Source organism: Rattus norvegicus, chromosome 1 (assembly GCF_021556685.1).
Source record: "Rattus norvegicus strain SHRSP/BbbUtx chromosome 1, alternate assembly SHRSP_T2T, whole genome shotgun sequence".
Taxonomy (NCBI): domain Eukaryota; kingdom Metazoa; phylum Chordata; class Mammalia; order Rodentia; family Muridae; genus Rattus; species Rattus norvegicus.
Genome location: NC_141534.1, coordinates 258,830,676 through 258,856,809, shown reverse-complemented (window position 1 = coordinate 258,856,809; position 26,134 = coordinate 258,830,676). Strand labels below are relative to the sequence as shown.

Sequence of the window (26,134 nt, the reverse complement as noted above, 5' to 3'; positions counted from 1 at the left end):
AATCTGTGTTTAAATCGGTCTCTGCTAAGGCACTGAGGTCTAAGACTGGAGGAATTGGCTTTGCTGAATGACTGACAGAATGGTGACTCCAGGCACAGAGGCAGGTTTCTTGGTCTCAGCTACTGCCCTGGTAAACAGGAGCATCCGGTCTCACCTCGCACAGGCCCAGGGACTGGTTCAAGTTACAGCACACTGAAAACTTGCTGAGGAGAACTCAAGGTCAGCGTGTGCCTGTGGGTCTGTACACTGTGCATAGGTCAGTCCGAGGGTCACAGGTAAATTTAGTTCAGTACAGGTAAAAGGGCTAGTGGGAACAGCATTTCCCCCAGGGCCTTTCTTGTGAAATGAAGGCTAACCCTGCCAATGATCCCTGGCTTGGTTCTTTCTCCAAAGAAAGGGGGGCAGGAGATGGGAAACCACGCAAAGCCAGTTACTTTTGCATTGCTGGCAAAACTGAAAGGCGGTTAGAGGGAAAAACCACGAGAAGTGTATTTTTCAGCTCTTGGGAGGCAGAGGTAGCAGAATTTAGAGCTCATGGCCAGCCTGGGCTACACTGCAATTTTCAGATCAAACTATATACGAAGAATGTGTCTTTAAAAAACAACTAAAACCAAAAGAAAAAAATAAACCAGCAAGTGTAGTTTGCTAAGAACTTCACAGCTCATTCCAATCCTCAAGTCCCCTCCAACACACTTCTTATAGAGGGATTTCCTGAGGGGGACACAAAGACACGCACTGGGTACCTCCAAACGTCTCAGTCTGTGTGTCTCCCTCTCCCCCAGAGCTCAGGAAGCCTGAGCCTTGTATGATGTGAGTTTGGGCCTCCTCCCTTCTCCAGCTGGCTGTAACAGGAAGGTGAGGAAGCAGAAGCTCCTCTTCTCAGACAATCTCCCCGCCATTTGCTTCCCCAGTCCTTGCCACTGGCCTAACTCTTGGCTCTGGCTTCAGTGACCCAATTCTGGTGTCTACTGACTGAGTCTGTCTGCTCTCCCCCACGACCCAGGAGGCCCTGTCAATCTGAGATGGGACCATCAGCAACTCCACAACTTTCCATAAGCGATGCCAGCTGGGCCCAGCCCCAGAAAAACAAACCGGAGCTCTGTGGCTTTTTGGCAGCCTGACATCGCCTTTTGTTTTGACAAGGGGTGGGAGGGAGAATTTGAACCCTGTGGTTATCTGCATTTAAACACATTTAAACACATCCAGTCCACCTGCTTGGCACTCGGTGTTCCCTAATCAGTTTCTCAGCCCCGACCTGGCTGAAATAGCAGTTCCGTACCCTCCTCCTGCTTCTGTACATGGAGGACTGGTGGGGGTCTCAGGGCCCTGGCCTTTCCTGCACTGGATTCCTGTAGATTGGTGGCCTCAGTCCTGGAAGGGTGAGGGTGAGGAAGAGGCCCTGTTTGAAGGACCCACCCATGCTGGCTTTAAAAGAGCGTTGCACATCACAGGGAGAGAGACTTCCCAGCCAGGAGTCCAACTTCCTTGCCAGATTAAATACTGGTTCTAGCTGTTTTCCTGCCATATCACTGACTGGGGGAGGGGTGCAGAGAGGGGGGGGGGAGGGGGCCTAGAGGTCGGTTGAGAGTAAGAACCATCATAGTCTGACAAGCCAGTCCAACACCTGATTTTACGTAAAGACTGGGTAGGGGATCAGAATTATCTGGGAAACAGCTGTGGGAAGCACTCCAGAGTCAGTCACCTGGGACTGCTCTGCCCGCAGGACCGCCATCCACCCACTCTGTCTGGAGCTCAACACCTCGGTTCATCTGAGTTCTAAGAAGATCAAGGCACAGAGTGTGTTAGGCAGAAGCACTGCCTAAGGACCCTGACCTGCAAAGAGGCGTGGACTACATCCCCCAGTCCTCAGCCCGCTGTGCCCAGAGCGGGCCCAAGCCCTCCTCCTCTAGAAAGCAATCACTTCTGGGACCCGGAACCAGATTCTACTCACCAACACTGTCCCCAAGAGAATCAGAAAAGGCTGGCCAGCCCGCGGTTTCCCAAGGAGCAGAGGCAGTAACCGGGACCCTGGGATGCCAAGAACCCCCTGGACAAGGACTTACACCAGAGTTCATAGTAGTGGCTGCAGCACTGAGCCTGTCCACAGCAGTGTCCCGTGTCACAGATGTAGCTTTGATTGTTGGTGCCCACACAGGCTTCCTTATCCTGCAAAGTCAAGAGGCAACGGAGCTCGTTACACCACAGCTCACGCCCATGCCCATCCGTCCTCACCTGCCTCCAGCTGGTCACTGCCTGCCTGCCCCCCACCCACCCGCACCTGGTCGCCTGTCTGTTCCCCAAACAGCACCAGCGTTTATCCCAGGTAACAGGGTTAACACAAACACCCTAACACAGATGAATTTAAAAACAAGCAGACAAGTTTTTTGTTTGTTTGTTTGCTTGCTTTTTAAGGGAAGGGTTATAACACACAGAGCACGTGGTAAAAAGCGAGGCTCCCCTCAGACAAGGGGTGCCGTACTCTATGTATGTCCTAGGAGAAATACTTCATGTGCAGTGTAAAACTCAGTTGCTAGGATGGTGATGGTTCTCCTGTGGCTAACAGCAGATGACATCCCATTTCCGTGAGATTTTCTAGAACGCTGAATGCAAACAGGACTCAAGAATTACCCTCCAGTCAGTCATTCCGGTCTCCCTTCCAAACCCCGTCCCAAACTGTTAACAATACGATTCAAAAGATGGTTTGAAAGCAGAATGCAGGTTGGGAATGCAGCTTGCTTGCCTAGAATGCGTGAAAACATGTGTACAATCCCATCGCCGTAGAAACTAACTGCACAATGGTGCACACCTATCATCCCAGCACTTAGAGGGTGGAGGCAGGAGGATCGGAAGTCAAGATCACCCTGAGCTACAGGAGACCCTGTCACAAACAAACAAAGCCCAGAATAAACAGATAAACCACAAAACCTTCTTCTTGGAGTCTCCCCTCTTTAGAAAAGGATGGCAAACCTATTCAGCTGGCCTAGTTCAATTTCAGTATAGTAGATCATTTTACTGATTATTCTCCGGAGTCTCATACTTATTATGACTTGATTCTGGACTCACATTGTCCCTCCTCAGGGCACCCACGTAAAGGACACTGCTGAGTAACCACATAGCACTTTGCCAAATTCTATTCATAGCATTGGTGGAAGATGGGTGTGTTATGTGTGTGGACATTTTAAAAACACATTTCACACATAAGATGTGGACTACCAACCAGGCATGGTGGCTACACATGTAAGCCTAAAACTCGGGAGGATGAGGCAGGAGGACTCCTTTGAGTTCAAGACCAGCCGGAGTCCAAGCCATCCTAGAATACAAGGTAAGGATGTGTCTCAAAGAGGAGGCAAGGGCTGGAGAAAGCTCGTTGGAAGTGTGCCTGCTGTGTAAGCATTAGGGACTATGTTGGGACCCCTAGGACCCACATACAAAGCTGGGTACAGTGGGGGCCATCTGTAATTCCAGCAACACAGTAGGGAGTGGAGGGTGAGGGAGGGTCGTATCAAAACATCAAGGACCTGAGACTGGAGGCCTAGGGCCTGCTGCCCAGTCAGCCTAGCTGGAACTAGCTGGAACTCCAGGTTCAGAGAAGTGCACATGCACGCATGTGCATAGACACGCTAGCACGTGAACACACACAAAGTCATCTGTTGTATCTGGCTTTCTACGTTTCATTTACTACGATCCATCTGTGCCAAGCACCATCTTGGGTAAATGGAACACAAAGATAGAGAAAACACTGTTCCAGGCTCAACAAACCTCAGACTTATGAAGGAAAACCCTGCTCAGACAAAGAAACTCATCCTGAAGGATGCCATCTGCAACTACTGCCCCTGCCTGTGGATGACACCCCAGCGGAGACCTAAGTCACATGGTCGGCTCCAGCTTTACTGCACCGGCCACAACCATAAACCAAGCACGCTGGTGAGTGTCTACGGTGGGAGGCCGGGCAGTTACAGGATGTGCCAGTAGCTACAGAGGGAAGGCAGAAGACAGGACAGAGCTTATACCAAATCTCCCCTTCAACATCTACCTTCAGGGCTTCCATGGCTCCCGCAGTCTTTTTTTTTTTTTTTTTTTGGTTCTTTTTTTTCGGAGCTGGGGACCGAACCCAGGGCCTTGCGCTTCCTAGGTAAGCAAGCGCTCTACCACTGAGCTAAATCCCCAGCCCCGGCTCGGCTTGTGCAGTCTTATATTCACTAAGGCCAGCAGGATGACTCAGTGGGAAAAGGATGCTTGTCACGCAAACCTGACACCTGAGTTTGAGCCCCAGAGCCATGAGGGAAGGAGAACAGCAGTTCCCCGGTGTCAGAGGACACCTTGACCTTTGTGTGTATGCTGTGGTGTGACCATAACTGCACTCACACACACAATAGTGAAACATAAAATTGATCTAAGGGCTGGAGAGGTGGCTCAGTGGTTAAGAGCGCTGACTGCTCTTTCAGAGGTTCTGAGTTCAAATCCCAGCAACCAATGGTGGCTCACAACCATCTGTAATGGGATCTGATGCCCTCGTCTGGTGTGTCTGGAGACAGCCACAGTGTACTTCTATATAAATAAATCTTTAAAAAAGTAATCATTAAAATTCATTTATAAAAACAAGCTCTTATAGCCCAGGATAAACCAGTTCAGGGGGAACACAGCAAAGGGCAGTAAAAGTTTACAGTGGGTGTCTCACAATCCTGAAGAGTTCTTTGTTCTTGCTTTCCCCAGCCCACTGAAAACAAAGAGCTATCTAGCAGGTGACTGTCTGGCTGGGGGCCCCTTCAGAGACAAGGTGGGAGTGGAGAAAGCAGAGCTGTGACAGCCACACTGGTGTCAGAGAAAAACATTCCTTTCCTTGGTACATCGAAGTCTCTGAGCTCACCAGGCCTGCCAGCATCGCTCTCTCTCGGCTTCTCTTGGCGCTGGTTTGCAAAAGCAAGTTCAAAGTATTCATGTAGCCTTAAAACACTCCATGCTTCCTCTACCTCAGGAAAACGAACCCAGTGATCCTTCTGCCTGGGGAAAATCCACCAGAGGGTGGCCTAGGCAGCCAACTGGTCCTACGTGCGGCATGCAGCGAACGCACTTCAAATCTAAACCAGTATCAGCTTTGCTCCTGGTAAGGGGCCTGTTATAAACAGAACCCCACTCCAACTTGCTGCCCTGCCTCCAGGCGGACATGTCCTGGCAGCCTTTAACCCAGCTCCTCAAACCCACTTTGACCGGGACTGTCCAGCTGCCCACCCTTTCTCCCTCTGCCTCCCTGCATGCAGGATCCCTGTGGTCTGTCCTGGTCTTGGTGTTGGGAACTGCCACTCTGTAGCATGGGAAAGGAAAGGGGGCGGGCAGTGATGGAGCCTGGGAGAGGGCTCTGACTGTTGGCAGAAACCATGTGAAGGAGGATTAGGGGATAGGAAAGTAACCTGGCAGGCTCAGGGTCCATCTCAGCTCTGCCACTTCAGAAGAACAAGACTACGGGCAAGTGACAGTGATGGCCCTGGGGCTAGTGAATGCAATGTGTAAGGTCTTCCATCTGTAGGGTTTTTGGTGGGTGGGTGGGTGGGTTTTGGTGCTCAAGGTCTTGCACATGCTAAGTGCAGGCTGTCTAGGGTTTTCACCTAACCCACTGCTTCATCCCAGCTCTGACACAGCATCCTCGAGCCAACGTAAGGGCTCATACAACCCATGACTCCTCTCTCAAGCCAACAGCTGAGGTGTGGTTGCTGCCAGAGAAAGGAGTCCAAGGCCTTTCTGTAACGTTTACTGACAGCCTTGAGCTGCGGTGGAAAACACAATGGGCATCTGAGCGCAGCCCTCGTACAGCATTCAGTCTGAGGAGAGGCAACAGACTAACCACACAGGTGTAACGGCAGGGACACACCCATGCACAAACCCACACATACCCGGAGGCAAGGTCAAATCAAGACCACCAAAGGGGCTTCTGGGAGGACGCTCACTTGGGAGGAAGGGGATGGTTAGAAAGTCTGTAACTGCAGGGAAGGCACAGAAAGAATGTTCCTGTACAAAAATGAAGGTGTTAGCCACCTTCCTTGGCTAGGAGCTGACTGGAGAAGCAGAGAGGTTAGTTGAGCCAGGCCCTGACAATACAGGGAGAAGACAGACCAGGGTGGTGACATTTTTAAAGTTACCCTTGACTCCTCAGGCGCTGCAGACATGTAGTGCACAGGCATACATTAAAAAAAACAAAACAAAACAAAAAAAACCCTGGGGTTGGGGATTTGGCTCAGTGGTAGAGCGCTTGCCTAGGAAGCGCAAGGCCCTGGGTTCGGTCCCCACCTCCGAAAAAAAGAAAAGAAAAAAATAAAATAAAATCTAAAAAAAGGAAAAGAATATGCAGTTACTCTGTCTTGGAAAAGCATCTAAAAGTCTATACAGAAAAGAAGAAAAGAAAGAGAGACAGAGAGAGACAAAGAGAGACAGAGAGAGATAGAGAGAGAAAGAGAGAGGGGGGAAGGGAGGGAGGGAAGGAAAGAAAGAGTAAGAGACAAAGAACATTTCACAAAGGAACTGTAAACTCTAAGTGCTCTCGGAACTGAAGAGAGACATGGAGCTGTGGTTAAGAGCACTGGCTGCTCTTTCAGAGGTCAGAGTTTCCATTCCCAGCATCCATATGGTGCCTCACAACCATCTGTAACTCCAGTGCCAGGAGATCCAACACCCTCCTCTGGCCTTAACTCACACTACACACACGCACACACACACACACACACACACACACACACACACACACGCACGCACGCACACGCACAGACGATGCACAAGCAGGCATGTAAGAGAACACCCACACATATTTTTTAAAAGTGCTGTTACACCAAGACCTTCACCTTAAGAACGGCAGTGTTGGGGGTTGGGGATTTAGCTCAGTGGTAGAGCGCTTGCCTAGCAAGCACAAGGCCCTGGGTTCAGTCCCCAGCTCCGGAAAAAAAAAAAAAAGAACGGCAGTGGTGGCTAACGGATCTGTTACAGGGACACTGCACAGCCCTGGTACCCCCCACGGGTGACACAAGCTCCAAGAGACACCAAATAAAACAGTGGCACAGAGAAGAAAGAGTCAAGGTCGACACGGGACTGCTGAGACCACAAAAGACTGAGGAGTGGAGCATCTTTTACGCAGATGTGAAACATTATCTCACTTCTTTGGTGGAGGCGAAGGCTCTGGGCTGGACGTGCCCTCTAATGGTTTCCACATCTTGTATTTGCTATTCTTAGCTGAGCCACTGGAAAGGTCAATTTCATCAACACGAGAACTTTCTCAGCGCCGGCCTAGAGACACTGGGAGGTAATGGTTCTTCGGGCATGGTTTTAATTTTGCCAATTTATGGGGCTGGAAAACCCTGGGAGCAGCTGGCTGGAGCCAACGTCATCCTCACGTCCTTAGGCAGGCGCTCAAGTTTTAAAGGTTAAGAGTGAAAAACAAGAAAACCGAAGTCCGTGCTGAAGCACGCAGGACACCGGCTCTCCGCTGCTTGCTGTGAACGGCACGGGGAGCATCCGCTTCTGGCTCTCTCTGCAGAGAGAACAAGTTTCTAGTGGAGGCCGCTGCCCTCACCACCTTCGCTGAACTTCCCTTACACCAGGCAACATGTAGGATGCTACAGCCGTGAGCAGGCAATGGGCGAAGGGGGCAGGTTTTCCACTGCTCTCGGTAAGGACAGACAGGCGCAGGTTGTGCTGTGAAATACTGGCTACCTAACAAGTGTTTTAATTAGAGAGCTTGGCTTGCAAGGAATCGTCCCCAGGAAACAAAAACTACCGTTGGGGGGGGGGGGGTCCTCGGGACTAGAAACCACACTCAGAAACGCCTGTTCCAGACCTTTCCAGATGCCACACAGAGTTACATGGCTAGTTACAGTTACATGACTTGGGGTCAGTCTGAAACAGGAGGGGTGGAGCTGAGACCCAGTACACAGAGATGGGACCCTCTGAGTGTGGTGCCTTCGGGCGGGACAAGCAGGTGAATCTCTGTGGGTTCAAAGCTGGTCTGGTCGGCACAGCAGGTTCTAGGACAGGCAAGGCTACATAGTAAGACTCTGTTTCAAACAAAACAAAAGAAGATAAACATGCAAAAAATATGGGACCCTCAAAGGAAAAATACAGATTAAAAAAAAAAAAAAAGCTCATAGTACAAAGTGGTAATGAAAAAAAGATCTGAATGGAGTGGAGATGGGGAAATTCTCTCTAAAAATCCATCCCAGGGCTTTCCCTCATACTAACATGAGACTTGACTGCAACACCCACTGTGGTGGTTTGAATATGTTTGGCCCATGGGAAGTGGCACTATCAGGATGTGTGGCCTCGTTGGAGGAAGTGCATCACTGTGGGTAGGGGCTTTGAGGTCTCCTAGTGCTCAAGTCCTACCCAGTGCTGACTCTACCCTCCTCCTGGCTGCCTTCAGCTCAAGGAGAGCTCTCAGCTTCTTTTCGGGCACCATGTCTGCCTGGATGTTGCCCTGCTTTCCACCATGATGATAATGGACTGAAACTCTGAAACTGTAAGTCAGCCCCAATTAAAAGTCATCCTTTATAAGAGTTGCCTTGGTGGCTGGAGAATGGCTCAGTGGTTAGGAGCACTGACTACTCTTCCAGAGGTCCTGAGTTCAAATCCCAGCAACCACATGGCTCACAACCATCTGTAATGAGACCTGATGGCCTTTTCTGGTGTGTCTGCAGACAGCTACAGTGTACTCATATATAATAAATAAACCTTTTTTAATAAAAGGAGTCGCTTTGGTCATTGTGGTGGTTTGAGTACACTTACCCCAAGGAGTCACACTATTAGGAGACATGGCCTTGTTGGAGCAGGTATGGAGGAAGTGTGTCACTGTGGGAGTAGGCTTTGAGACCCTTGTCCTAACTGCCTGGAAGTCAGTCTTCTCCTAGCTGCCTTCTGAACAAGATGTAGAACTCTCCTCCTGCACCATGCCTTCCTGAATGCTGCTATGCTCCCGCCTTGACGACAATGGACTGAACCTCTGAACCTGTAAGCCAGCCCCAATTAAATGCTCTCTTTTTAAGAGTTGCCTTGGTCATGGTGTCTCTTCACAGCAATGAAATCCTAAGGCATCTACACAGCCTGAAAATCTTCAAGCTAAAAGTGGAATAAAAAAATGGTTGGAGAGCAGAGCATGGGGTGTTTGCCTGATCCCAGAAGTCAGGTGTGTACAGAAGGAGGGTCCTGAGGCTTGCTACAGAGCAAGACCTTGTCTCTGAGAAAGAAGTAGTACGCATGGGCCTGGGAGATTCTGGCTGAATGGATATAGGTACCCGAAAACCTGAGCTAGCCCCAAGAACCTACCTGGTAGAAGGAGAAAACTGACTTCTGAAGAATTGGGGGTGGGGGTGGAGGTGGGGACAGTTCCAAGGCTAGCAACAGTCCTGTGACATCTTGCAAAACAAATATAAAATGCCAAAGAAAATCTAGCCAGAAGCCCCGTGTTTTACAGTGTGATGTTAACATGACTTCTTGGGACAAATGAGAAATACAGGTTCTGGATGAACAGGGATGTTTTATGTGTCAGGCTGACAAAGGGTCAATGTTGCTGGCTAGTTTTATGTCAGCTTGACATGAGCTAGAGTCATTCTGCAAGTCAATTCAGAAAATGTCACCACCAGATTGGCCCATCAGCAAGACTGTAGTGCATTCTCTTCCTTTCTTTCTTTTTTTAAAGATCTATTTATTTTATGTATATGAGTTCATTGTCTCTGTCTTCAGATACACCAGAAGAGGGCATCGGATCCCATTTCAGATGGCTGTGAGCCACCACGTGGTTGTTGGAATTGAACTCAGGACCTCTGGAAGAGCAGTCAGTGCTCCTAACCACTGAGCCATCTCTCCAGTCCTGTGGTGCATTTCCTTAACTGAGACTGATGTGTCCAACTCACTGTGAGCCCGACCTCTGGGCAGGTCGTCCTGGGCGCTATAAGGAAGCAGGCTAAGTAACCCATGGGAGCAAGCCGGTGAGCGAGCGGCACACTCCACAGCACCCGCATCAGCTCCTGCCTGGACTCCTGTCCTCATGGGGGACTGTGATGTGGAATTGTAAGCTTGAATAAACCCTTTCCTCCCCAGGTTGCTTTTGGTGATGGTGTTTTAATCACAGCAACAGAAACACTAAGACACGCAGTGAGGAGCCCCACAAACGAAGCTCTACTGGAGGCAAGTTTGCACATAAAATACAAAATATATAAAAACGTGACCTATCATAAACAAGACCTGGAAAATTCAACAAATAGGCTAATGGCAGCTGGAAGGAAAACGGACTTAGGAGAAGTGGCCAGAGAAGGCATAAACGGTTTCAGCCAGGCGCGGCCACTTATATATAACTCAAGCACTCAGGAGGCTCAGGCGGGACAGCAGGATTTCAAGGCTAGCCTGAGGTACAGAGTAAGACCCCATCCAGGAAAAAGACATAAAGAGAACATGAAGAAGGGAGGGAACGAACAAGGAAGGGAGGAAAGGAAGAAGGAAGGGGGAGGCAGGACGGTGGAAAGAAAAGCGTCCAGGGAGATGGCTCGCTGGTAAAGCACTTGCCTTGCAAGAATGAAGTTTAGTGCAGTCCCAGAACCCGGGTACAGCGCACCAGGTCTGAGCCAGGGTAAGATATGCAAGGTCTGCGTGGCATGCACTGAAATCCCAGTGCTGGGGATCTAGAGACGAGTGGGTTCCTCAGGCTCATGCAGCTTAGCCTACCTGGGGGTTCAAGGCTAGAGAGACTATCGCAAACAGGAGGGGACGATGGCCTCTAAAGAAGACTATCCAAGGTTGTCCTCTGGCTGACACACACACACACACACACACACACACACACACACACACACACACACACACACTTACCCATGAACACACATAAACAAAAGAAGAGGTTTCAAATAATTAAAGCCCAAAAGAAAGAACAGACTGAGAGGAAAAGATGTTAGCAAAGGAGAGATAGTGGCCAACATTTGCTTCTGCAGTACAAAGTAGAAAGTGGAGAGATCAGAGTGGCCCTTGAGCACATGGCATTCCATGTCTTCTGTGGGGATGGTGGGGCAGACTGGGTGGGGGAGGGCGAGAGAGGGAGAAGACAGATTTGGAAAAATCAGCTATGAAAGCAAAAATGCAGCAGAGACAATGGCTCCATGGGTAAGGTGCCTGCCATTAAGCCTGACAACCCCAGTCCCATCCCCAGGACCCACAGGGCAGAGGGCAAGAACACCTGCCAGCTGACCTCTGACTTCTACATGCAGACTTCCTACCCACATAAAATAAATCAAATTTTAATACAGAGATTTGACACAGTAAAGGAGAAGTAATAAGCCAGAGGGCAGATCTGAGGAAGTTAACTAGCAAACTGTGCTGTTCTCAGTTAGGAAAACACAGGGAAATGGGAAATTCTCAAGGAGAGAGGAGAGTGGGAGAAAGGCAGTATTCAGAGGTAACTGGTAAAGAAATCCAGAGCAGAAATCCAGAAGTGTAGGATTGGGGTAGGAATGAATACACCCAGGTACACTTTATGAAACGGAACTATGAGGAATTCAGATACATCCTCATTATCAAATAAATTTAGAATTTAAAGTGTAACTATCTGTCTACAAGGACGACACAACCGAAGAGGACCAAGGTTTCGATGGACGCAGAGAACACATGAGAGGTGGCATCAGGATTAAGCTCTGAAGGACAAGAAGATGCCGGGTACTGCTCCAGGCTGGGGACACAGAGAGACCTCCTTGGTATTCTCAAGGACCAGAGGGAGGGCCAGTGTGTGTCGTCGGTACAGTAGATCTGAAAGGCTCAGCAAGATCCCTCTAACACACCCAGAGTGTGGCTTCAGCAGTCTCCCTTAGATCATGAGGACTTCAACAGATTTAAGGATGGTTTTGAAACTCTCACAGTTACTTTCCAACTGCGGGGTAAACAATCAAATAATTTTCTTCCATTCTTGAACCTAGGTACGGCCCTCCAGAAAGCAGACAAGTTCTTGTACCGCACGCCCACTGGTAGAGTTTCCCTGATTTAGGAGCTGCAGCCAAAGGAGAGCAAGGCTTTCACGAGACAGATGTGTGACTGGAGGAGAGGCAGCGAGCAGGATCTCCAAGTCCTGGACAGTCAGGACCCTCTCAAGGCCTGAGAGGTCTTTAGGTCCTCAAAAAAAGATCCATAGGTGGTTAGAAAAATATTCTCCAGACTATATGGCTTTTCTTAGTGGGCTTTTTTTTTTTTTTTGGAAGGGGGGTAGTGAGACAGTCTCTCTCTCTCTGTGTCTCACTATCTGTCTCTGTCTGTCTCTGTCTCTGTCTCTCCAGTACTGGGACTCACTATGTAGAACAGGCTGGCCTTGAACTCACAGCAACCCATTTGCCTCTGCCTCCCAGTTGCTAGGATTAAAGATGAGAGCCATCATGCCCCGCCATCTGTGTTTTTAACAATGTCATCGTCCCTAATATTACTGATTTTTAAGGCTACGCAAAAGCTAAGGGAGAGTGAGAATCTGCTCAGGGGACACTCCTGAGAGGGTAGGGAGAAGAGCCGAGCGGGTCTCCTGGCCTGTTGCTAGACATTAGTCTAATCCTCCTTTCTCCCGCAGTGAGGCTACCATATACTGACTTTGTATCCTCCACAATGTATACTGTGCCTGACCATTACTCTTTCAGCGTTGCTAGCAAAAAAGTTGAATTTCATCCTTTCTGAAAGAGCAGGCTACTGCTAAGATGTTAACCAAGATTCAGACACATGTGTACAGAGGAACTGGGAGCGGCTTTTTAAGCTGTTTGGTAGAATTCAGCAGTTTCCCAAAAGAACAGTCTGAGCTCAATCTGCAAGTTCTGCTGACAGAGGCAGCACAGCAGTCTGATGAGACTCCGTCTCACAGCTCATGGCTGACTGTGTGTTTCCCCCTTAAGGGCTCTGCCCCCTCTCCCACTCTCTAGATTCAAAGGGGATGTCGTGGTGGGTCGTGGTGGGGGGTGAGGGTGGGGTGGGGATAAAGCCAAAGCTTGGAGCCAGCAATGTTCCAGGAAGCACAGGTAACAGGTTTATGCTAACCTTTCCACAAGGGCTGTGGACTAGACCTACCCCAGTCCTCTTGGGTGTTTATTAAGGTACAGCCAGAACCTTTGGGGTCAGTGACTGAAAATCCTCCCTTCAAAAACATTCCGTGAGCAAGCACGGTGGCACTGGAGCGCCATCCTAACACTTAGGAGAGGGTGAGGAGCTCTAAGCCATCCTTAGCTACTAAGCTAACTTGAGGCCAGCAGCCTGGGCTACACGAAACTGTACACACACACACACACACACACACACACACACACACACACACACACACACTTAAAAATGAAAACTAGTGGCTGGAGAGATGGCTCAGCTGTAAATAGCATTTGTTGTTCTAGAAGAGGGGACCTGGGTTCAACTCTCTGCACCTACATGACAGCTCACACTGTGTGCTGTCCAGTCCCACAGATTGGGTGCCCTCTTCCAACCTGAAAGGGTCCTAGGCATGTATGTGATGATCAAATACACATGTAGGCAACCCACTTATACACACAAAATTAAAAACTCAAGGTTGGGATTCGCTCTCTTGGATGTACAATATGCATGAAAGCAACATTTTACGCTTTCCAAACCAGATGAAAGCTAATGTTCTTCTAGAATCCCAAGTGTCCTAACTCGCAAAAGCACCGACTTAGAACCAGGGCACATTAAATTATTTGCCCCCTGTCCCATTCCATGAAAAACAAAACAACACAATAAATTATAAACAAGCATCTTAAAAGTAAGTGTCTAAGTGACACACTCGTCAGGCAGCTCCACTGACAGTGTTGCTACTGCTGAAGCCACCTCATAACTAGGACCTCATTAAACAGAGCAGCAAGCAGAGAGATTAAAACCCATTTCCTGTGTTGCTATTAGGAACCCGGACAACAGCCTCACGAAGAGCCACCTGACCCTAGAGGAAAATCCCAGAGCCAAAATCTGAAGCTGCAACACACCCCAAGATTTTCCTAAAGCCCGCCTGGTAACGCCCTGGTGCTGCAGCCCTGTGGGGTCTGGCTGGCCTCGGGGGTCTACGACGCCATAAGATCATTCTTCCCTCCCTGGACACCCCCACCAAGGCAGGGCAGCCCCAGTCATCCCACCTCACTAGCCTCTTCTTCCACAGGCCACTAAGTGTGACTCCTTTTAATAAGAACTGATTTGGAGAGCAGAGGACGGAAACAGGCCCGGCTCAGGCCGGGCAGCCACTCGCTGAGTACTGAGACGGGGCATGTCTGCACCCGTGTGGCAACTTTATAAGTTGCTTATATTTTATGTGTGTGAGTGTCCTGCCAACAAGTATGTATGTGCACCATGAGCCTGGTGCCCGCTGAGGTCAGAGGAAGTTGTCTGATCTCCTGGAACTAGAGTTGTGAGCCGCCATGTAGGTGCTGAGAACATTACTTGGGTCCTGTGGAAGAGCAGCCATCTCTCCAGCCCTGCTCCAGCTTTTTACATGGGTGCTAGGGGTCTTTACTGACTGAGCCACTGTCCTAGCCCTTATTTTTCATTTAAAGGAGAAGGAAAGGGAGGGAAGGGCAGGAGGCAGGGAGGAAAACACCAACATATAAGAACATAAGAACATAAATAAAGGGGTTAGAGAGATGTTTCAGCAGGTAAGAAAGAGGGCTTGCTGCTCTTCTAGGAGGACCAGGTTTCAGTTCTCAGCCCCCTCATCGAGTGGCCCACAACCACCAGAGTAACCGATTCAATCCCTTCATGTGGTCTCCACAGGCACCTGTACACACATGCACAGACTTACACATATAAATAATAAAGATAAAAGTCACTCTTAAAAATCTATTTATTTTCTTTTTTTTTTTTTTTTTTTTTTTCCGGAGCTGGGGACCGAACCCAGGGCCTTGCGCTTCCTAGGCAAGCGCTCTACCACTGAGCTAAATCCCCAACCCCTTATTTATTTTCTAAATTCTGCATCTCCTGTTACTCTAGAAAAACCAAGAGCACAGACATGCCTGGCTTGGTCCTCACCTATGGTCCACCCATCTCCTTGTTTGACTTAGTCCTGCTGGGCTGGTCCCTGTGTGCAGCTCATGGTCTCCTCTTGCTTCTCGGTCACTGAGGGTAAGGCAGGCTGGGGAGGCCGGAGTATCAGCAGTGCCCCTCAGTTTTCTACAGTGAACCTCAAAGCAGTGTCTCAGGTGTACTGCTTCAGACAGGGCCCCTGACCAAGGCTCCTCTCTGCTGCATGAAGGCCATTCCTCTTGGTACCTGGGAATCCCTATGACCTCAGCAAATGGGAAGAGAACCAGACTGCCTGTGTCAGGTACTGAAGGGCCTTTCTTTCTTCCTTTTAAAAATTTTGTTTAATTTCTTTATGTGCATTGGTGTTTTGCCTACACGTCTGTCTGCATGTGAGGTTGTCAGGTCCCCTGGAACTGTAGTTACAGACAGTTGTGAGCTACCATGTGGGTGCTGGGATTGAACCTGGGTCCTTTGGAAAAGGGCTTTTTAACCACTGAGCCATCTCTCCAGCCCCACTGAAGAGTTCTTCACCTGTTATTCTCCTTTTTATGTGCTGGGAATCCCAAGTCATCTGAAAGAATAGCCAGGGCCCATAACCACGGAGCTGTCCTTCTCAGCCTCAAAATACCCATTTCTTTGTCCAGAAAGAAAAGGTAATAGTTTTCAGAGGGACCTGAGCTGTGGAGGCTGTGTTGACGTCACTGGCATGCTTTAAGAGAGATCCACCAGTTTCACTAGCAGTGACCCACACAAGCTTCGTTCCCCTGGAGCCATAGCACGGCACGTGGCTCTCCCTTCCAATCCAGGGCTGGAGATTTACGCATCAAAAAATTAATTCAACACTGTCCAAGACAACTGTTTACTCCTACCTTGGATAAAGAGTAACATTAAAACTGGTCTCTTCATAAACAGATAAAGATGCTCTGGGTCACAGAGGAGCTGTCTCCAGGACTGAAAAACTTCAAAGAATCGGGGGCTTTCTAAAATGTGACACATACATTTAGAGGTCAAAACAGACTTGATGGTTTATGAAGGGGTGGAGGGTTAGTCTGTTATGAGAATCAGACTACAATGGATCTAAGATATCATAACAGGTATGGGGCTTGAGATACAGACTGTTAATAAAGTCATTACTGCTTGGCTGTGTAAGCTGTGTTGAGTTATCCGGATACGATCGGGATCCCTCCTGGTGGGTAGATACCCAGATCACACAGGATAAGAAGTAAGACTTCACGTCTAGAAGGGTTTGGTATTATTTCGTCTGCACACACAGAGAATAGCTTGTCTGTCCTTGAATTGACATAGTCCTTGCTGACCAAGGGACAACTGGATGTAAAGGCCCAATTCTTTGGGAAGGTGACAAATGCAGGAGGCTTAGGGAGACACGGAAAAGGTGCATCTGCTTTCCCTTTGCAACATCAGCCATTCCAGGCATACTGACACACGCCTACAATCCCAGCTCTGGGAAGACTGAGGCAGGAGAGTTATAAGTTCAAAGCCAGCCCTCCTAAGACCCATGACTCCCACTCTCAGAACAGCAACAGGCTGGTGTCAGGAGTGGCTGCTGTCAGGAGTTTCTAGCCTGGGGCTCTGTGTTTAGTCATCCATGAGCCCAGAATCAGCCTATTGTGTTTAGACATTGCCAAATGCCATGGGGGTGGGGTGTGCATGAAACTGCCCCTGATTTTAAAGCACTAGACAAAAATCATGTAACTGTGTTCTGTGAAGTCTCATCCTCTGATTGGTTTATGGATTCTGTGCTGTGAACTCCCAAAGGGCAAGATGGGGGTCAGTATCACTCCCACATCTACGCTAACAAAAACCCCTGAAAGCCCTAGGCTCGAGGACTATGGGGCTAAGATGCCCTCAGAGCCAGACACACTGCGCCCCAGCACTCTTGGCCCCTCATTCGGTAGCCTGCAGAGAATCCCCCAAGGTCAAAGCCTAAAGATATCTCACTTCCCAGATGGGTGAGAAGTGAGTCCCAGCTCCCCAGGTTTACAGTAACCCACCACACGCACAGCCTGGTTCCAAATTTCAGACCCTCACTCAGAGGCAGGAGAACGACTGCACATACATTCTGAGTCTGCTGGAGTCCGTCCCAGCTTACCCCAGGGCTTCCTATTATACTGCAGAGCCATACTCAGGGGAGGGATGTCATGAGTGTTTGTGGTTGGCGGGTAACCACGATGTCCAAACCCTTGACTGAAAACCACGTGGTAAGTTAGGCACTTGTCTGAAACCAAAATTGAGATCTTGCGTCACAGCTCGGCGGTGGAAGCCCCCGAAATCCTGTCTGTTGAGCAAAGGAGCCAAACAATAATAAATACAAAGCCAAGGGGAAACCAAAGCCCGGGATAGAACACAGTACCAGGAAACCCTATGCTACTTCCAGGAAGAGAAGCCAGAGTGTCATGCCCCAGCCCCAGCCGTCTGCAGAGCAAACATCCTTTTTTTTTTTTTTTTTTTTTTTTTTTTTTTTTTTTTGTTGTTGTTGTTCTTTTTTTCGGAGCTGGGGACCGAACCCAGGGCCTTGCGCTTCCTAGGCAAGCGCTCTAACCACTGAGCTAAATCCCCAAACGCAAACATCCTTTTCTGGAGCTGCCTCAGGATGCACTCTTCTCTTAGAGTTGAACGAATGGCTTAGAACTAAGTCACTGGCCGAAATTTACGTTTTAACCCTTAAATATGTTTTTAGTCTCTATTTCTATTTGAGGCTTCGCCGCTCAAAACTTCCTGTAATGGACCCAGAATGCAAAGGCTGCGGATTTACTCTTGTATTTATAAGTGTAGTACAGAATACAGTTCGATATACTGATGTACACATTAGCCTACAAAGAAATGTCGAAGAGAACACTGATTAAAGATGGCTCAGCAGCTAAGAGCACTGACCGCTCTTCCAGAGGTCCTGAGTTCAACTCCCAGCAGCCACATGGCTGCTCACAACCATCTAGATGCCCTCTTCTGGTGTGTCTGAAAACAGCTACAGTGTACTTATATATAATAAATAAATAAATCTTAAAAAAAAAAGAAATATAAAGATATGGCATTATTTCTTCTCTCCCCAACCCCCCTTTTTCTGAATCAGAGTAAGGCTAATTTCAACTTCCAACTCTCCTCAGCCCTCTGAGATCGCATGCCCAGCCATCACCTCGAAGAACTGAATCACTATTTCCACAAACAGGAGCCTTCTTTGAGGTCCAGGGTTCGAATTCTGCCCAAAGAAACAGTGGCCATAGATGACACAGAAGCTAAGGCGGGTCACCACTTAGGCTTGTTTCAGCTTACACCCTGCAGATCAGCAGCAAACAGCAAGATGTGCTGCTGACAGAGAACGAAAAGACCAGTGAAGTCGGCTAAGATGAGAGGAAATTCCCGCAAGACAAGGACTTTTAGGGCTTTAAAGAAAAAAAGATTTATTTATTATAACTATAAATACACTGTCACTGTCTTCAGATACACACCAGAAGAGGGCATCAGATCCCAGTACAGATGGTGGTGAGCCACCATGTGGTTGCTGGGATTTGAACTCAGGACCTCTGGAAGAGCAGTCTTAACCACCGAGTCATCTCTCCAGCCAATTTTTATGGTTTTTTAATATAACTAAATTAAGGGTTTTTTTTAAGATTTATTTATGTATGAGTGCTCTATTTGGATGCATGCCAGAAGAGGGCATAGATCTCATTACAGATGGTTGTGAACCACCATGTGGTTGCTGGGAATTGAACTTAGGACCTACCGGAAGTAGCCTTAACCACTAACCCATCTCTCCTGCCCCCAAATTAGTTTTTTTTTTTCAATGACCAAATTACTGTTTTCATGGAGTAAAATTTACCTCTTCAAGGAAAAGAGGTGGGTCAAACTCAAAGGCTATCCATTACTGGAGGAAGCGACTGTTGTCTTTGGCTCTGTCCTAGAGAAAAGGCCCAGTCAGCAGATAGGGTCCTTTTGCTACCAGGTCCTGGCCTTTCTACTGCTTTCTCATCAGAGATGTTACAAAGAACAAGTCACACCCTCCAAAAGTGGAGCATCTTTCTACAGAGTCGGTGAGGCTTCAAACACTAGCCTAGGCGGGCTTGGGAAAACAGATCTCCCTGGCCTCCCATCGCAGGGCAGAGCAGGGGCGTTCCCCTGCCTGTCGCTAAGTTTGTATGATCAGTCCAGATAAGGATTCTGGCTCAGCTTCTGACAGTATAAGCAAGTGTCACCTTGGTGGCTGCTGCTTTATACATAGCTAGTTCCCTTCCCAGCTGAATCTTGCTTAATTTGCCCTGATCCTGGTGGAGTAGAGGCTAAGCTCAATAGGGTCAGGGTGACTAGGAGCCAGAGCCTGGTCTTCTATCAGAGCAGGCAACAGGACACAGCACCGAGCCAGAGAGCTAGAGGACGAGTCACGACCATTACACTCACCTGTATGCTGGAGCACAGACCTCCTGAATCCCTTTCTCCTTTTTTGGCAATATGGAGATAAGACCCCTCACCTGCGGTGGTGGTCCTGAAGTGAGCAATCCCAAAGCCAGAGGCTGACGAATTACCTCTTCCTTATCCCCAGTTGGAGCTCTCCCCCTGTAGCTTGGCCTCCTCTCAGGCCTGTGTGACTCTCAGGTCACCTGCTCTATGTTTATGAGGCTGGGGACAAAGCCCAGGCAGGTGTGCAGCAGTTGCTTAAGCTCTAAATGGTGGGCACATCCCAGCCACTTACTTTCACACCTGAGGGGGAACTGGTCCAGCACTCTGCCCATCTGGTCTATACCAAGAAGGGCATGCGGCCACCAGTCACTCCAGGATGCAAACAGCAGCTGGGGACAATGGTTGGCCTATGCAGTCCTGCCCCAAAAGAGGCCATGGCAGGAAGATTAAAGGTTCAAGGCACTACAACAAAACTCCCTCCCCCACCTCAATTTTTCAAAAGGCTACAAATATCTCCTCAGACCAGGAGTTGGCCTCCTTATGCATGCCTCTTGTCCTGACCAATTTCAACGTGGACAAAAGACTTCAAGAAGGTCGAAGACGCATTTCCATTTCCACTGGAGACCACGTATTTTTGGTGTTATAAACCACCCCTACCTCCACCTCACTCCTGGTGGACAGTGGACAATTTGGGGCACAGTAGGCCTCCCCCATAGAAAACAGCATTTTAATGTAAACTATTGTCTCCAAGGGTCTAGCTTGTGTCCCACTGACTGGAACAACTGTGCGACAACTGGACTGTCACCTGCACAGGATCGTCTTGTCTCTGAACTCCTGAGCCACCCGTCCCCTTTAATGTCACGTGAGGAAGATCTGCACCTAGCTCGTCTCTCCATTACCCATGCACTGAGTCTAGTGGAGACTACGGCCTTCCCAGGGCTGGGCGAGCACAGATCCTTCTTTGTATACCGACCATAAGAATCTTCCAGTATTACCAACCCAACACCTCCTAAGACAGTCAGAACTAGAATTCACTTCTCTAGGCTGGCCTAGCCCCTGCTGCTGTATTGTTCTCTGAAAAACAACCTCTACCTTCCCAGACTTGTGCTAGACTTTCACTTGGCCAGAAAACCACAACAGGGTTGTGGAAAATTTCTACACCTCGGCTCTTCCACACACCGTGGGCTGCTCTCAGGTCAACACTGTAGCTTCTACTGAGCTGTCCTCACTGTCCCAAGAATTCAAACGTTCTGAGGCGCATTTGCCCTTCAAACACACTGAAGTCAGGCCATGCTCTCATCTACCTATCTATCTATCTACCTATCTGTCTGTCTGTCCGTCTATCCATCCATTCATCCTTCTATCCATTTATCCTTCCTTCCATCTATCCATCCATCCATCCGTCCGTCCGTCCGTCCATCCATCCTTCCATCCATCCAATGGTGAAGGGCCTTACTGGGTCCCTCTTACTCTATAAAGATACAATACCTGGTAAGCCTAGTTGTTCTTGTTTTGCATCAGGCAAACTCAATCCCAAGATTCACAGAGAAAAGGCAGTTTCTCTTCTCATCTGCATGAGAAGACACACACACTCGCCTCACCTGATCTTTCTGGACTGCTCCTTCCAGCTCGGTGTCTGGTAAACTAGTCATCCATCAGGCTCCGGTCAGAGAACATCTCAGGAAAGCCTGCCATGTCCCCCTCCACTGGTCTGACTCAGTGGCTTCACTACCTCATTACCTCATCACTAAGTGTTCTCCTTTCACAGACCTATACACTGTCTTGTCTCTAAACCCGAGAGGCCAAAATATCTCAGAATATATCTGAAGTTATCTGGACCATGAACACCTGCGACAACTGACAGAACTACTTATTCCCGGGCCCCACAAGAATCTACAAAAACCACACTTAAACAAACCCCACTTCGGGCTACTTTCATGACATTCGAGGACAGGGAATTGGGGATAAGGTCCTCACTGGGCGTAAGGTATGAGACAGGGCCTTGTATCTTCATGTCTTCGAGTCAGGCTGCCCTTACACAGGAAGCGCTTGCTGTGCTAACCTGGAGCCCGAGGTCAATCCCAGAGCCCATGGGTTATCACTGAGGAATCACTACTTTAGAAGGCTGGTTTTACATGACTCCAATCAGGACTGTCACATACAGGGATGCTAGAAATACCACAACTATGTGAGCTACAGATCAGCAGGCAGGGGTTGAACTGCAGAAGCCGGAGGGTGCTAAGGGTCTCCGTCTCCAGGAAACTGCTCAGAACCAGCCTAGAAAACCAGTGCTGGTCCTTCAGGATGCTCTGAGGCTTTCAATCCAATGCTCCCCACCACCTCATTCTTTCAGCTGGGTTGGGGCTCTGGGACACAGGACCTGAGTTTGATTCCCAGCACCCACAATGGGGGACTCAAAAGCACCTGCACCTCCAGCTCCAGGACCCAATTCATCTGGCCTGTATGAGCCCCCATACTCACACACACACACCCACACAAAGGCACACAAGTGTGCAAATTAGAAATAAAAGTCATAGTTCAGGGGCTCGAGCTGGAGCTCAGTGATTCACTTACCTACCCAGTGCCAGGCCCTAGGCTCCACCCTGGCCCCAGACACACATACGAGTTCTGAGCTCGCTGAATGCTAGCCAAGGTGTTAGTGCTTCACACACAGTCTTTCTGACATCCTCTTCAAGAAAATATTATTATCTGCATTCCAAGGATGGGTCTGCAGCCAGGGGGGACTGTGGAGGAGTCTGAGAGAGCACAGATTTTCCTGTCTTCCCAGCCCTGTTCTTTCCACTGTACCCCAGCTGCTGACGGAAGGGGATGTTTCATTCATTCATCGTCTAGCAAGGCTCAACATCCTCCAGATTTTACCGTGCTTGCAGGTTAAAGGCAACTCTTCTTAGGGAAGGGCGCAAAGTGTTCACATGGGGCTGTCAAGTATCAACTGCATCAGAGGACGACCACTCTGAAGCTTGGCAGTGACAGAATGCTTCAGGCATTTCCCCAACCACTTTTAAGGAACTCCGGGCGACCCGTGGGAGATCCGCTCACCTTGTACTCTGCTCAGAGAGTAACCAGCTGGCCCTCTGGGCTCCCTTCTGACTTGGGGTCTGAGCTCACCATGGCTCTGCCTCTTCTGGAGGCTGGTGGCGGAGGCTGCGTGCCTCCTGCAGCCCTGCTGCTGGGTACAGTTTCACATTTCGATATAGACATGCCTCTCAGACCAAGGAGGGGGTGGGGTGTCAGGCTCTCAGAAGCCCTGGAACAAATGCTTGGCTCAGTGTCCATGCTCAGGGACAGCAGCCCGGTCCCTGGCTACTGTTTTCTCATTCCACACTGGGTTACCGGCAGGAATCGAACCCCACCCCACCCCCACCCCCCACACAGTGGCCAACAAAGCATCAAGCCTCTGCCACAGAGGTCTGTTTGCCTTGCAAATCAGTCAGCAGGGCCAAAACAAGCATTTCCAACACCAGCCCCCAAAGGGTACAGGCTACCTCAGCCCCACAGCCACAATGTTAAAAGAGAGAGAGCTGCCTTCCTGTGCTGGGAGGCTTAGAGCCGCTGCTCACCCCTCCCCCAGTCCCTTCAGAGCCAATGGACTAGGAAGAAATCTCTCTTGCCTCACCAAATCAAAATGGAGAAGGAAGGGGGGGGGGTGGCTAGCAAGAACCCCACTATGCCTCACTCTTCAACAGTCTCCTCCACAGAACTGTACGCACAGCTTTTCGATTACTAATGGAAAGTCAGAAATGGACAGCCTTAGGGTCACCTCAGGGACACAGGGGTTAGGAATACAAAGGCTCTGGAGTCTAGGAGCAACCAGCACGCAAAGGCTAGAAATGTCTGTGTGGGAGCTGACCTGTCCAGACCAAGATACTTTCTAAAATATGCCTTCTACTTAAAACAGTGGTACAACAGCGGGCCCCACCCTTCCTCCCTTCCTCCCTTCCCCGGCCAGACCAATGATCAACAATCAATTACCTGTCTAAGCCCCCAAAGGAAAGGCATCCTGCAGGAGCATCGTCCTCTAACGCTAGCAACAAAGGGCTCTTGAAAGTTAAGGTCTTTAAGGTCTTCGAGTGAGCATGGCCCGTGGAGGGCCAGCTGCTCAGCTCGGTGCTCTCAGTTCCCTGGTCTTCCAGAGCAAAGAAGAGAAAAGTAAACAGAGTCCTGGGACCCAGCAGGCCGCCGGCTCTCCTCACTACTCCCCCCGCCTGGCCCCGACCCACCCCCACCTTCTCGTGACATAGCTCAGACGCAGCACAGCCCAAGCTGTCTGCCAAGGGGGAAATGACATCAGTTCAGGCATAGCAGAGAAAACTTCAGACAGCTGCTGAGGAACACGGAGGATGTGCAGTGAGTGAAGCCATGATGCCAGCACCAACCTAGAGCGGGGCTTGAAGGCTCTCCCTGCTCGGACCGACAAAATCAAGTCTGGGGAAACTAAAGGGAGCTGAGCTTCTCTGCCTAAGGACTAGATCCCGAGGTACTGTTTCTCCTCAGGAAAGAAATTCGAGCCTGGCGACTGTCAGGTTTCGAAGAAACTTTTCTTCACCCTGGCAATCAGTGGCAATGCTCAAGAAACAATAGCTGGGTGCCCCCAACTTCTCGGGGAAGAGGCAAATGCAGAAGGGGCCTGGAGAGGCGTCTCTCCCAGCTCAGGTAGTAAGCTTGGCTGCCGCTCTGGGCTCCCTGCTGCACAGGGGACTTTATGTTTCATAAACAAACTGGGTGCCTACGTCCAGGCGCCAGCATCTTTCCTCACTTGCCTTACAAAGGGTACGGCAGGTCCCGCCACGCCCTCCAGTCGACCACTACTTCACAGCAGCTATATTTAAACCAACTCGGTTCAGAAAAGCTTCGCTCCCTTAGATTTGACCTAAGTTTGGTTCTCAGAGACAACCAGCAAACTTTGCCAAAGAAACACAGCCCCTGGGGTAGGAGGGGGGTCAGTGTCCTGATCGTCCTGCGGAGCACCATCAGGAGCACTCCCCCGATCTGAATCCCACACCAAAGCCAGCTCACGAGCTCCACATTTGGGTGTGGATTTGCAGAAATAACTCCACTGGGTGTGTGTGTGATCTGAGATTGAACTCATGCTGCCCCCACCATCCTTGACAAGGGCTCTCCGGCTGGGCTACACCACATCCCCAGCTCAGCACCGACTCTACCACAGTTTTAAAAGGGAACAAAGTCACTTTTTAGTAACTTGGACTTCAAATCCACTATGTCTCCCTCAAGAGTCCACATGGTTCATCTTTGTCTAATTTCCTGCGATTCTTCTCCCTCAGTGATCCTTACCAAAGGCCTCCAAGACAGTGACACTGCTGGGCATGACCCCTGTAAGCCAAAAAGGATTTCTGCAAATGGCCATCTCCAACCCACCTAGGAGGAAAATCAGCAGTGCACAGCACCGAGCACAGTAAGGTGCCACACTTGCTCCCTGACCGTTAGACTCCAACCAGACACCGTGTGCCTGCTGTAGATCATAGCTGATGGTCAAGGTCACATCGACTTTCCTGACAAGAAAATGAATAGGGCCAAGCAGGCTGAGCCATTACTGGAGGCTCACGTAATGGCAGAGCCCAACTTTATTGCTGAGAAAACAAAAGGCTGATGCAGCGTGGTGGTCTCCACGGGGGTCTGGACCCACGCCCTCACAAAACAGGCTGAGCTACCAGACAGATGGGACTGGACATCAGGGCTCCGAGGCCACAAAAGACCAGTGAGCTGGCTCTCAACCCCTTCCCCTCATTTCCTCAGTTTCCTGGCAACCACTGGGAACCAGAAAACACATGAAATACAATTTAACTTTGGCAAGCAAACTGTAGGAAATATGTCTCTGGTCTCTCCTGGGCAACTCTAGTCTGTACTGATCTAACAGGGCAGACAGGCACCTGCAGCTCTCAGGAAGGAGTGCCAAGATGTAAATGTTCCCTGTTATCTCTCACACCCACTGACCACCCACAGTGTGCCAGACACCGTTCCCAGCGCCAGGGATGCCATTACGTAACCCCCTGCCTTGCTTTGATGGGCTACAGAATTACTGCATTCTTCTGCTTGTTGGACAGGAGTGGGGTTGAGGCAGGATATCAAATAATCCATACTGGCTTTCAACTCACTACTTAGCAAGGATGTCCTGCCTCTACCTCCCAAATGCTGGGATTACAGGTTTGAGCCAGCATGCCTGGCCACATCTCCCCCCCCCCCCCCCGACTCCACCCCAGCCCTCTGTGAGACAGGGTCTCATATAGCCAGACCACGGTGGCCACAAACTCACTCAACTCAGCTAAAAAGAACCTGCCTCCACCTTCCTGGCTCTAGGCTCAGAAGAGTACGCCACATCAATGGTGATTTGGGAAGGAGTAAAACTGCCACTGTCTGTATCACAGACTGACTTCTCCCTCAGGAATCATCCCTCTGTGAATACCGCTCCAGAAGGGGCTTCCAGTCAGCCGCTGTCTGTCGGGGCGCATCCCCATGTAAGATTATACATGTCTGAGCACAAGGCGGCGTTTCACCAGGAGGCATCACTGCTAGAACATCGTCAAATGCTCTGAAAAAAGTGCTGACGAGTTTTCACACTAACCTACTTCTCAGCCCGCTGGTGACTAACCTCCCCTAAACACTGAGATCCGGGGGTGAGGACAGAAAAGACGGGGGAGGGGGTTAGCTAATCCGGGCACTCTCGGGAAGCTGAGCTCACTTTCTGCCA

At 49.6% G+C, this 26,134-nt stretch overlaps 1 protein-coding gene and 1 long non-coding RNA gene across 6 annotated transcripts in view; one reads left to right on the top strand and one right to left on the bottom strand.

Annotated features, from left to right (window-relative positions):
- The window catches only part of Wbp1l (WW domain binding protein 1-like), a 56,218-nt gene that overhangs the window by 11,246 nt on the left and 18,838 nt on the right, over positions 1 to 26,134 (bottom strand). Inside the window, exons 1-3 of one of the 5 annotated variants that reach the window (XM_087564570.1) lie at positions 23,401 to 23,619; positions 22,468 to 22,675; positions 1,952 to 2,166 (exon numbers count right to left, since the gene is read on the bottom strand). In XM_087564570.1, coding sequence (XP_087420696.1) covers positions 1,952 to 2,075 — 124 coding nt within the window. In that variant the 5' untranslated portion in view covers positions 2,076 to 2,166; positions 22,468 to 22,675; positions 23,401 to 23,619. Of the gene's footprint in view, positions 1 to 1,951; positions 2,167 to 22,467; positions 22,676 to 23,400; positions 23,722 to 26,134 lie in introns of those variants that run through there. The other 4 variants (NM_001313908.1, XM_087564556.1, NM_001127484.1 and 1 more) reach the window with 4 other exon arrangements.
- Positions 17,448 to 25,244, top strand: LOC147997142 (uncharacterized). Its single transcript, XR_015653491.1, has 2 exons — positions 17,448 to 17,902; positions 18,575 to 25,244. It is a non-coding gene; the product is annotated as an uncharacterized LOC147997142 (long non-coding RNA).